The sequence below is a fragment of the Asparagus officinalis genome, chromosome 7 (genome assembly GCF_001876935.1).
Source record: "Asparagus officinalis chromosome 7, Aspof.V1, whole genome shotgun sequence".
Lineage (NCBI taxonomy): Eukaryota > Viridiplantae > Streptophyta > Magnoliopsida > Asparagales > Asparagaceae > Asparagus > Asparagus officinalis.
This window is the reverse complement of record NC_033800.1, coordinates 71,019,694-71,033,059: the sequence shown is the minus strand read 5'-3', so window position 1 is coordinate 71,033,059 and position 13,366 is coordinate 71,019,694. Positions and strand designations below refer to the sequence as shown.

Genomic DNA, 13,366 nt, shown 5'->3' with positions numbered 1-13,366 from the left:
TTTATTCCGTTTTCTCAGTTTCCTCCAATCCCAAGAAACGAAGCTCTCAAAAAAACCCTACCTTTCCTCGATTGCGGAGCTCCGAGATCCAGAAACCCTAGGCGCCGAGCATGACGAGCTCCGCCGCCGTCAGCGCCTCTCGCCGCGGCGTTGAGCGCGAGGTTCGCTGGTGGCGGAATCGGAGCGCGTTCCGGAGCACGAGGAGATGCGGCGGCGAGAGGAGGAGGGGGATCCTGTACTGCGCCGCCGAGAAGTTGGGGGGATCAGCAGTCGAGAATGGATGAGAACAGTGTAAGATTTGATGAGTATTGTGGAATTTGATTGAATTAGTTTTGAAACTTATGAATAGCGTAAGTAATTAGATGATGCATTGCCTCAATGACAGTAATGTAAGATTTGATTAGCTCTAGTGGATTCAGTTGAGTTAATTTCGAATAGTTGTTTCGGTCTTTTTGAGCTGTTCTTTGTTCCAATTAGTAATTGGTTAGTATTCATTTTGTTGTTGAAATTTGGTGTGCAACAATAAAAATTGCATTTTATGTACTACATTATGGGGAGAAAAAAAGGAAGCAATTAGGGGATGCGTATCTTAATCAATGATGAGGCTATTAACTGAGCTTGTATGCTATCACATTATGAAACAAGGAAACAATTAGTTGATGCATATCTTAATAAGATCTGGATAGTTCTTCTACTAGTTGAGGATGATGATGGATAGCTTCTAGATGAGTTTGATGATAGAGGAAGTTATGTAAGTATTGCCCTTAACATTGATTACCGTGCAAGCAGAAATTTTCAAGGGTTGTGTAGAACCAATTAAGGATGGGATCAAATGTTTCTGCTTAATCGTTGTGCATTTGGAGAATCTCAAGGGTTGCTTATTATCCATGGGCTATCTCTCCTCCTCTCCTAATCAAAACCCTATTGCGAGCCCTTTTCGGACCAAGGCCTGTTTCGTTCTTAATTTGGCAGAACAACCAGTGATTGCTTGACCCTATCTAAGTACTTTTTGGCATGGGTGTCGCTAACATTGCCTTCGAATATGAATAGCATTTGGGCTGCGTGTCAGGTGTAGCTAGATTCAAGACCCACATAGAATTGAGTTTTGATCTAACATACTCTTGGTCAAAGTGAGTCTTAAGCTCAACCTTGTCCATCATTCAATGCTCAGATTATTGATCATGAAAGTCATATATACTGTTGTGTTGTGCAACCATCAAAAACACCCTAAAACTGTAAGCTATTATGCTATTTAAGCATAGCACTTAATAGGACATTTGAAGGGGGAAAACGATTTTCTTAGCATCTTAGATCCCACCATTTGTATTGTCAGCCAATATGTCTTATTATCCCTCTTCATGTGTATTAAATGTATACTTGACTGTCGTTAGATGCCTGGTAAGGTTTGCACATTCAGCTGACATTTACACACATTGCCCTCTACTGAACACACTCAAAACAATCTGAAGTATGAAGCAATCATCATCTGTTTTGTCCTCAAGCAAAGCTAGCTCCAATTTTGTGTTAGTACTTATTTATCATCCCATAATATGGTGTGTTTACATCTCTCTTTTATGGTTAATAATTTGTTTTACACAAATTTACATGCCGAAGTTTTACTAGGAAGAACATACATACCAAGGGAGCTCATAGTTTTACTACTGTAGAGTTCACATGTACTGTGGAAAGTTTTAAATGTAGAAGCCAAGCAGCATTGAAAGTTGGTTCTAACTACTTACTTCTATCAATGGTTCAAATGCTTGGAAGATTAAGACTTGGTTATTGCCAATGTTATGGAAAACACTAGGCGGCCTAGGCATCAGACTGGGTGCTTAGAGCCTAGGTGGGGCCTAGACGTTTTTTAATTACAATCAATGTTATCGAAAGTGCTAGGTACCGTTACGTGCCAAACTGGCATTATCGAAAGCACTAGGTGTTGGGTTTTATACATATAATTCAAAATTAATCATGCAGTGGAAATAAAATAAAACCCAAGCAGGATCCATGCGATCCAATTGATTCAAAATGAATTTTAGATTACGAACCTGTTTGTGTGCAGATTACCGAATTAACACCTTAATTCGATCGGACTCTAAGTGCTGCTCAAGGAACGAACGCCCTCTATCAGTATCCATACACGAACGATCACGAACGGATGCAGGGGTGCTAGCTCCTTTCTGCGTCGACTAGGGTTTTTTTTTAATGAGAGATGATCAAATCAGGACATCACAAAAGTCTATATATAGTCATGTTAACCATAACGTGTAGAGAAATATTTTGGGGATATCTTGTTCAAAATAACAGAAATTTATTTTTCATTCAGATAATAAGAAATAATATTTTATCTCTAAAATATCTCGAAAATAATAGATTTTTATTTCGAATTTTACATTTAAAATTCGAAATTGCCCAAAGAAATCCTAGCATGTTCATCACGTTCTTTGTGTGCGACCCAATAGGTTCATATTATGTTGGCAGTAGGCTCAATCCCATTATAAACCCACAAGTCATAAGTGGCCTCTAGCAAGACATTATGACTACCCAAATAATATAAATATCGATAGTCTGATTTTAACCTAACCAATAGTACATGTTATAATTCTTTTGTCACACGATATCTTATTTGAACATAAGTCATGAGACATGTTAAACTTATATTGTTCAAACATATAATTTCTCGATCACTAAGTAGACTGATAAATTCAAATGACATTGATTACACTATCAATTCATTTGAGCATGACCATGTATTTCTCATTCCTACTTATCGAGGGGCCCAATAGATATCTCTCTCATAAGAGGGACAAATTACATCTTCATTATTGACTATCCTTTGCATAATTCTCATCATGTCCAATCATAACCTTTATGATTATCCGATTAAAGATAACGTTTGATTATGTTAAAACACGATGTTCCTCATGTAGGAATCTGTGATAATCTCAGATCTAATGATTCGATAACATAACTATTATGAGATCACTTATGACACTAACCCATGTAGTAATCTCATAGTGGCTCTATCTAATGCCTTGTTCTCTAACAAGTACCTACATGTTTGATTTATATCACCATATATAATCATCTCATGTTTATCAATCAAAACCCATACTAGTCTTAATTTATCTTTATGCCTTTTAGTGATAAATAACTAGGGATAACATGAATAACATAGTTATTATTCATAAACATTACAATAATGTAACATGCCAATAATACTAATGTGAAGAAAACTTTTCTTTAAATGAAAATATAACCATTACATCAAGGTCCAAATATTTGGCCTAGGGCATAACCACTAACACTAGGCACCGCTAGGAGGCTTTTTTTCTATTTAAGTGATGGCAGAGGAGGTTTTGCTAAAGATCGGAGGAGTTAGAGGAGGTGTTCATAGTTGGTGGAGGCAGGAGGAGTTCGGAGGTGGTTAGAGGACGTGAAGATAGCAACAAAGGGAATCATGATTCACGACCAAGACTTAGAAGTACAGTCCACATAAGCAGTCTCCGCTCCCCTAGTCGCTTTCAAGACCTAGGTGGGTGGAGCCTTAGTGGCCTAGATACCGCTTAGGCCTAAGCGGGAGCCTAGGTGGGCTAGACGAGAGCTTTTTAAAACATTGGTTATTATTGATGCACATGAAATGTTGGTTAGGTTTTTTCTTATCTTGATTATCATTTTCTACTGTTATTTTACCAGAATTCACATATGCCTAAGAATTTGGGAGCGGCACGGGAGGCCAAGGATGAATCTGATGTTCTTATTGAGTGCCGAAATGTACGCAAATCTTTTGGAGAGAAGCAAATTCTGAAAGGTGTGAGCTTTAAGGTGATTTTCATGTCCTTTCATAGTTAGTAAATTCTTGATTACTAATGCAGTAAAAATAAGTGTTATAAGCACCTTATTTCATATAGTTTTTAGCAAGCTGGGCAGAGTATGCGACCCTTTTGTTCTCTCTGAATCTGTGGGCTAGATGGTATTAGTCAAGGAAAAGCATTTCTTGCATTGCGTCTTTTTGTCATATATTTATGGACCGGATGCTTGCAGTTGAACCCTATAGATAGATCTCATTTACTATCTAAAGATTCTAAACACTTTATTGTGACTATTACCATTTGAAAGAGGAAGAATTAGATGAGAATTTGCTTGATTTATTTCATCTTTTAGATTAGACATGGGGAAGCTGTTGGAATAATTGGACCATCAGGAACGGGCAAATCGACAATTTTGAAGATTATGGCAGGGCTTTTAGCTCCTGATGAGGTATTGGTGGATCCTGCTGTTAACAGAGCTTTTATTGTAGGCTGATAATTAGCTTTCTCATATAGGCTAATTTTCTACATTATAAAATGACATTTTTGGGTTATTTCCTTTACTTTAAGCAGGGTGAAGTTCTTATTTGTGGAAGAGAGAGGCATGGTTTGGTTGATGATGAAGAGATATCAGGTCTCCGTATTGGCTTGGTATGTTTATCCTCAACTCATGAACTTAGAGATGAAAAAACTATTTATACTGAATTATAGTTAATATGTAGTTATGATACATATTTTCTCTCTGAGCTCGGTGTGAGGCACCCTTACATTTTTAAGTTTTAGCTTAACATTTCAAGTTCTGACGGGTCTCTTAAACGTCAATAACTAATAATATCACATATATTTGACTCATGGAATTCTGTGTATTCAAAACAACAATATTGAAGTTGAAACTTGTTTGACAGAATCCTCTGTTTGAAAAATGTGCTGGTATTTTTTTATTATACTGAATTCAGTTAAAGGCACTTCATTCTGAAACTATACCTTAACTGTAATTTCATTATAGTATTTTAATTAATTTTTGTCAATTTTTTCATACTCAAAGAGAAACATGCTAATTTTTGTCATAAGAAAGAATTAGAAAGGTTTGGAGCACTTTGTGCCACTTTCGTTTCTTGTATATTGAAGCGGAAAGTGAACTGCACTTCTCTGTCCTTTGCTAAGCTTGGATTTGATGGGAAATGGTATTTAGAACCAATGGTTGACTTTGAGTTAGGTCTCACAAATAAATGTACATTTATTGTCAAAATCCAATAGGGTTAAAGGTGATGGTTGCTTTTTGTGTTCATGAAGATTGAAGAGTATATTCTGATCCTCATAGTTAACTACCCACATTTATGTGGTGTATATTTTGGTCCATGGAAGACATTGTGGCCATTAATTTGGCAGTAGATTTAGCATAGGAAAGTCTTTTTTCTGACTAATCATTGAGCACATCTTACTGGGTCTGACCAAGCTGATACTTAAATTTTGCTGGTGCAGGTATTTCAAAGTGCAGCACTTTTTGATTCCCTTACTGTTCGTGAAAATGTTGGTTTTCTATTGTAAGTGCAATCACAAAAGTTTTTCAGAAAATCAAATACTTGGTTTACTTTCCAAAATGGCTAATCGTGTTATATTCGTTCCTTCTCCTCGTTTCTGCCTGAAGATATGAAAACTCCAAGATGGCAAAGGATCAAATAGCCAAACTCGTCACAGAAACTCTGGCAGCTGTAGGGTTGAAGGTACATTTAGTACTATAGGTTGATTTATTTCTACTTTGTTTCAACAAATTGTTTGTTTTGGATTGAAAAGTGGGAAAACATTATCATGCATGTGCAATTATTGGGATGGAAACAATCGCCTCTAGTTTGCGCTGGGAACCACCTCAAACTATCCTAACCACCATGATTTGCTATAACCTTTTTCTACTAAGCCCTTGGTAGCTAATATCTAATTGGAGCGACTAATCTGTACAAATGTAAGTTTCTAACACATCTTTAGAAAAAATTGCAGATTTCCATAAATACAATTTTGTGATGTTTTAAATTCTACTGTGATTAAATGTTCGACTTTCATGCAAACTGCTTAAGCAGCTTGCTTTGTTTCATTTATGCAAGATTCTTTCAGTTTCAGTTAAGACACCAGACAATGGCATCTATATTGTTAATGTGATTTTGTGTAACTTCTGTTCATGCTAACTTAGAGAATTACCTCCTAGAACTACAGTCGAACATAATTTACTTTATTCAAAGAATCATAGCTCAATTTTCTCTTTTCAGTTTTCTAGATAATCGCCATATTGTTCCCATAAATACGCTTCAATATCTTGTCTCTGTGACGTCACTATATTGTAAACATGTCAAAATGTCTTTGGCTATTCATAGCTGCTGCATCTTTATTTGAGAACAAGGCAGCTCTAGTCCAAACATTTCCTGTGGACTCTTTTATTTTCTTTCTTCTCTTCTCTTTTTCAACAAAGAAACTTTTCTAAGATTAGAAGCAGTACTAAAAGTTCCAGATGATTTTGCTAAACCTAAAATGTCTTGTGCAAGAGTGAATATCTGCCTTGCACCGATTCCACTAAGTTTGATATGGTTGCTGGAAGCTTGTCTTATCAATTCCTCCAATCTTTGAATTCTAATTTTACCCTCGTGGTTAGACAATATTTATGCTTTGCCACTACTTCTTTCAACAATAAATGTTTATCATCTATAAATAATTTCTTTCTGAAGGAAATCCCTCTCATAATGATTTACCAGTTTCTTGTAGTATAGTACAAATGGCCTAATCATCTCACCATCATTCAAATCTTAATTTGTCTAGGTAATGACTAATGAGTTCACCTGCATCCTGTCATTAGATGCATGTTCTCCACCTTATGTTTCACTCTGCTTCTATATGTGGATTTTACGAACCAATGTAAATTCCTCCAAGTTATTATCCAGTTCAATCACAAATTATTTTTTTCTTATAGGATGTTGAAGATCGTTTGCCTTCGGAATTGTCTGGTGGCATGAAAAAACGTGTAGCGTTAGCTCGATCTATTATCTTTGATAACACAAAGGAGGCAATTGAACCAGAGGTATGTCCGTGAGTAGCTTTGAATTGTGCACTTAATTTCAAACTAGCAGACTGAATTGGACAATAGTGGTGGCATATCACCGCGTATTGCAGTGGATTTATATTTATCAATTCAGACGTAGCTTCCTAGAAAATGCATTACATGACAGTGTTGCTATCAATTTATGGCATCATCTTAAAGATATTATAGACTTCTGTTGGCTTAAAGTTAACAGCATTTTTTTTTCCTCTTACAAAAGTTCATCAGATTCCCACTCAAAACACTATTTCGTTGGGAAGAATTACTTTATGTGAAACAACTGGATTCCCGTTTTGGATTATTAGGCACCAATCATTTAATTAGTTCAGGCTGGAAATAAGATCCACGAAAAACAAAAGCATGATCCTATCTTTCAGTCTTTATTCCTCTAATAGTAAGTGTTTGACTGATAAGCAAAAGGTCAAAAAATCTATAGAAAGCAATTTCATATCTTTCTTTATTCCTCTAATAGTAAGTGATTGACTGATAAGCAAGTTCAAAGAATCTATAGAAAACTCGGAATCAGGATAGTCTGAAGAAAATTGGCAACAGTTTTTAGCTGTTCAGAATCTTCAGATTTTATAATTAACAAATATTGCCAATAAGGAAGAGAGATAACTGAAATCCTATATCTTTAATGTTACAGTTTCAATATCCTTTTTTTATTTACAGGTCCTTTTGTATGACGAACCTACTGCAGGACTTGATCCCATTGCATCCACTGTTGTCGAAGATCTCATCCGCTCTGTGTATATAAAAGGAGACGATTCCCCAGGAAACATCACATCATATGTGGTGGTCACTCATCAACATAGCACCATTAGAAGAGCTGTGGACAGGTATTCTATTCTCCAAACTTCTTGAAAGGTTTCTTTTTTTTACAGATAACTGATTGTTCCGAAAATGAAAAGGTATAAGTTAAATAAGTTTTAAAAAGTTGCAGATAAATTGAAGAAAAGAAAAGGGTAGAAGCATATAATTTTGATTCACAAACTGCAGATAAACTGATGGCTCTAGGAATCAAAACCCTCTCTCTCTCTCTCTCTCTCTCTCTCTCTCTCTCTCTCTCAGAAAGGAAAACAAGGAACAGGAGTTTCTTTGCTGTTCTTTTCTCCCCCTCCCCCATCACCGAATCATCTCCAGTAGTTGATAGCTTAAATGGAAATATTGAGCTGGATGAATGTAATATGCTTAAAGATAGAATGAGAAATGAAGGGTTGATTGGATCATTGGTCGCCGTATTTATCTCATAATTGGATGTTCGTACCTATGTTTTAATTGCCTAGATGGTTGGTCATGTAATTAAATAACAACGGATTGTTAATCATTTCTAATGTTTTTTGCCAATTAACATTAGGGATTCTCGTTGATGTGATGTAAAAGAGTCTTGTTCATTTGACCCAACGGATTTATTCCTATGTGTTATCTTGAGCACTTGTGGAAATGAAATTTGGGATATATTGGTCAACTTGTATTGGGTAATTATATAGCATTTGACCAAAATTTTTTCTTGAGAATAGTAACTCATGATATATTGAGTAAACTATATTGTTTTAAAATAAATTAAAATATAAACCTTAAATTTTCGGAAAGTGCTAGAAGTGACCAAAATTCCAATTAGTATTTAATTACCTGACCAATCATCCAAGCAATTAAAAAAATGGGTAAGAACATCCATTTATGAGATAAATACAGTGAGCAGCGATCCAGTTAACCAAGAAATATGTATATGCATAAGAAATAAGAAGAAGCATCTGAGGACAAAATGCAAGAAGCCCAGTTAAGATGATTGGACTTCGTTCAAAGACAAGGGATTACTGTGCCAATTAGTAGGGGCTTCGGCATACTCATTGATGCGGTAAGTGGAATACGAATAGACCTTAAAAATGTGAGTTGAGGGCCTTAAAGCAGTGGCAGATGTTAACAAAACATAGGATGAATGGAGAAAAATCATTCAGGTACCAATGGTTTTGTATAAAGGTGGCATTGTATATGTTGCTTTTGGAAATTTATATAGACTGAGATCAGAATTCCTAACTGTTAGCCTCTTAATAATATTTTCCAGGTTGTTGTTCCTACACGAGGGAAAGATTGTTTGGGAAGGAATGACCCATGAATTTGCAACTTCGACAAATCCAATAGTTAGACAGGTAATAATTTCAGTATGTTATTCAGCAGCATTCAGCCTCTACTAGAAAATTTAAACCCTGGAATCCAATTTTCTGCTTCATTTTGCAGTTTGCATCAGGTAGCTTGGATGGGCCAATCAGATACTGAAAGTATAGTGGCAATGTCTTGCATTCTGCCAAGTTTTTGTATGAAAGGCCCGATATTATGAAATCAATTCTTAGCTAAGGAGGTAAAATTATAATTTGGATTATTTCCCCCCTTGTTAGCTCGAAGTGTGAATTCAAGTAGTGAACAAATTGAAGGAAATAACATTGATTTCTCAAAAAGAGAGGTTGAAGTTAAGCCCTATTGTTTTTGTTCGTCTGATTATTTACTTGCATTATTCCCTATATTGTATAACTAGGTTGAAGTGTTCTCTGAGGCTCAACTAAGTCTCTGCCTATACATTTTCTTGTACGCAAAGGTTTAATATTAATAGAAGTAACCATCACAAAAGCCGTCTTGTAATTACAGTAAACCTATGTTAATAACTTCATTTTGTGATTTATTTTACCTTCTCGAGATGGTATTATTTTGCTCTGAGCTTGCTACTGGATTCTATCCTTGTTTATGGACTGTAATATACCACATTAATATTGCTAATAATACCATTTCTCGTGCTATTGATTGGTTTTCTGAAACTGATACTTGCATTTCCTCAGCTACTCCTGTTGTTGTAAGTGGTTAATGCTATGGCAACAAAGAAGGGTTAAAATGGTGGATACTTTTATTTTCAATCTCTTTGACAGTTTTTCCTGTCATTAATTTTTCTCGAGAAATGCTTCAGTTATCAAACTCGGTTACTATACCATCACTCTTGTGTACCTTGATCTGAAATCTCAAGGGATAAGTGTCATTAGAACTTCTGCTTGTTGTTAGAGCCCAGTTATTTGATTCGGATTCAGGATCCGAGTTACATTAGCAGGCTCCATTGCTATCCTTAGTGAACATCACTTGAAGCCCAGAACAATAACAACACCAGCATTCTGACGCGCATAATCAAATTCCTTAGAAAAAACACACGAAACACAGAGGGGTAAAAAAAAAGTCTTAACCAAATGAGGGAAATGAAGCCACCCCCATCTGAGCTCCTACTATCTACATTTCAAATAGGAAAACTAACCAAATCCTCCCTCTCCCCATCTTGGGCACATCTAAAAGCCAATTAAAACCCTTATTTTCCTTCACAAATTCTAACAATAATACTTGGTTGAAGGAAACTCAAGCATTGCTGGGATTGCTCCTGAAAGATCCCAGAGCCTTGACAGCACCAGCTCTCAGCACGATCTGATGGTATCCAGCTGCAATTGCTGCTCCAATGAAGGGCCCAACCCAAAATATCCACTGCAGGACAGAAATATAGACAAACAAACAAACAAACAAAAACTTTATATATGTACTTATCCACTAACATTAGAAATTTTGGTGTAAATTTTGCAAGATTTCACCCCTATCTAACCTTTATATTATCCTGGAGTAAATGTAAAAAAAAAAAGTAAAAATGGTAGTCCAGACTTTTTACGAGAGGTTTAGTAAAAATTTTGAAACTGCAGGGGTTTTTTTTCTGCAAATTAAAAAAAAAAAAAGAATATTTCATTCAATTGCATGGCATTTATTATTCTTAAGCTCGGTGCTGCATGAGACATCTGTGGAGGGGCATCATGTGATCTGTCAAGAGATGTTTGTGAGGCATGGGCCCCATCTTCACATGCGATGTTGCTACGTGAAAGCATGCTTGCTACAGGAAGGGGTAGGAAAAGGTTGAAATGCATCATTTCTTTTAAATTAATGATAGGGGACCCAACCGCACCATCTTTCTTGCTATAATGTACGGGTCTACTTGAGATTTTAAAATTAAAATTTCAAGTGGACACGTACACTGTAACAAGAAAGATGGTGTGGTTGAGAGTGTGTGCCTCTGGTGCCTCTCTTTTTGTATTTTGTGGCTACTCTTTTTGGTAATATAATCATATATATGACCCTTTTAAGACACTAACTAGGCTAGTAAAATTTGATAATTTTGATGGAAAATAATGGCGGTAAAATAACGAAATATCGAGATTAATATGGATAAAAAAAAATTGAAAGTACGTACCTGATCATCCCAAGCTTTGTCAGTGTTGTAGATAACTGCAGCTCCAAAACTCCTAGCAGGGTTGATGCCAGTCCCGGTGATTGGGATGGTGGCCAAGTGTACCATGAACACTGCAAACCCTATTGGAAGAGGGGCCAACACCTGCAAGGAACAGAAAATCGATAAAAAAAAATTCACACCAAAGTAAAAAGTAAAATAAAAAGAAAAAAGAAATTTATGGTGAATTTTCCATAAATCAATGCGACCTACTGGCCTTGCTTTCAACTCGTCTCATTCGCTAGGGTCTCTGTAGTACGTGAAGCTATAAAACTGAGGAGTTTAGGTTGTCAAGTAAATGGGCCCGATATATATAATGACTTATGGTAACGTTTGAGACAAAAAAAGTTACTGTAGTACATAGTAAAACAACCGGTTTTCGATCGAAGGGCTAGGGTTAGCTTAGCCCTTTTTAATTAAATTAAATGGAAGTGATTCTTAATCTTAATTAGGATAATGAATTGTACATGATTAACTATGCATTGAGCGTAGATGCCCTTGCTTGAAGCCGAAGTAGGGGAAAGTTGTTGGGGTATGACGACGAGTTGGGCTAGTTTTGTCTTTTGCTACTATCTTTTCAGAACAAGACAAATTACGATAGCTCGAGCGTGTTCGTGTTTTGTTGTAGCCGTCCAAAACAAAAAACAAACGGTATAGAAGTATCAAACCACGTGATCAGGATCTGTTTGTTTGTTTGTTTTTTCTTTTTAATTAACGGAAATATGTTATGAATTTGTTTTCAAATTATTTTTGTAATATGTGGAACTATTATGTGTCGCTTAATAACATGACTCATCCCATATTTTGTTTGTTTGACATTACTTCGATTGCAATACTCATCCCACGTTTTGTGTCATACACACATCGCATGGAGTATTAGTTGTCAAAAAGAGAAAGATGTGGGCTTCTTACAGAAGAGGGGTAAAACTTAGTGGCTTAGTCGTTAAAAAAACAATGAAAGTAAGAAAGTAAGAAAGAAAGAAAGAAAACCGAGGGACTTTTAAAAGAGAGGGGTGAAACTTAAGGGCTTCTTTGTTGAAAATAGAAAGTTAAGAGCGTAAAAGATGGCTAAAACTTACGGGCTTTCTAGATTATGTTCTTTGCTGAAGAGTGTTTGGAATTACAAAAAGATTTTTGGTTGTAAATGCTAACGCATACACATTTACCTAACCTTGTTATAGATACATAACATTATAGAAATTTAGTAATTATTGAAAAGAAGACATCCTAGCAAATATTTTGTAACTTTTCTTTGGATGCCCCGGCCTACCCTTGAAGCTATAATATGTGTGACTGATAATAAATGCTTTAAAACACAAGTAACCACTTAATTATTGCACAAAAACAAGCTCGGTATTTTACGTTCTTAGCATGAAGTACACAGAACAAATTAGCAAATCAAATCATATGATTTCTCGTAATCTAGCCCAAGGTTTACTATTGGGGGTGTTTGGTTGCACACTTTTATAGAAAAGTTTTCTCAAAATATCTAACAATGACAATTCTGTAATTAAAAACTTTATGTAGATTTCTGTAAATTGTGTTTGGTTCAAAAAATTTACAGAAATAGTTTCTGTAAAGTACAAAAAAGTACCAAAACTTACAGAAATCAATTTCCTCTCAAAATTGGTGGGAATTATCCAGAAATCTGACACCACATTAACATTTTTCTATAAAGTTGCCACTTTTCTATAAATTTAGGGGGTGCTTTGTTCAATTTCTACAAATTATAAAAAATCTTGCTATTTTCTATAAAGTTATGAGCCATTTTCTTGTTTTGAACCAAACAAGCAAAGTAAAAAAAAACAAAAAAAATTGGTACTTTTCGACTTAATTCTCAAAACTTTTCCTATAATTTTTTAAGAAATACAAGGAAATCATATTTTAGGTGAAAAATATTTTCTATAATTTATAGAAATTGAACCAAACACCCTTTAATTCAGATCTAAACAATTTAAGTTTACTATTTTGACGTGTAATATATAATAGTAGTTGAGGGATGATGAGTGCTACTGAATTCAGTAATTAAAACAAATACAATTTACTAGAACGGCGTATTTTACCGGAACATGAGAGTCGCGGGCCTTTCGCTTAGGATCAGTGGCGGAGAACACGGTGTAGACAAGGACGAAGGTTCCGATGATCTCGGCGGCGAGGCCGGTGCCCTTGGAGTAGCCG

General features: G+C 35.6%; 2 protein-coding genes across 2 annotated transcripts in view; one reads left to right on the top strand and one right to left on the bottom strand.

Annotated features, from left to right (window-relative positions):
• LOC109849351 (protein TRIGALACTOSYLDIACYLGLYCEROL 3, chloroplastic) lies at positions 236-9,570 on the top strand. Its single transcript, XM_020419173.1, has 10 exons — positions 236-291; positions 3,694-3,822; positions 4,162-4,257; positions 4,380-4,457; positions 5,289-5,350; positions 5,455-5,530; positions 6,763-6,870; positions 7,561-7,727; positions 8,954-9,038; positions 9,127-9,570. The coding sequence occupies exons 1-10, from the start codon at positions 277-279 to the stop codon at positions 9,163-9,165; spliced, it is 855 nt and encodes a 284-aa protein (XP_020274762.1). The 5' UTR covers positions 236-276; the 3' UTR covers positions 9,166-9,570.
• The window catches only part of LOC109848384 (aquaporin PIP2-3-like), a 4,490-nt gene continuing 1,034 nt past the window's right edge, over positions 9,911-13,366 (bottom strand). Inside the window, exons 2-4 of the mRNA XM_020417849.1 lie at positions 13,252-13,366; positions 11,153-11,293; positions 9,911-10,401 (exon numbers count right to left, since the gene is read on the bottom strand). The exon at positions 13,252-13,366 is cut by the window's right edge and continues 169 nt beyond it. Of these exons, the coding sequence (XP_020273438.1) occupies positions 10,279-10,401; positions 11,153-11,293; positions 13,252-13,366 (379 nt within the window). The 3' untranslated portion in view covers positions 9,911-10,278. The remainder of the gene's footprint in view (positions 10,402-11,152; positions 11,294-13,251) is intronic.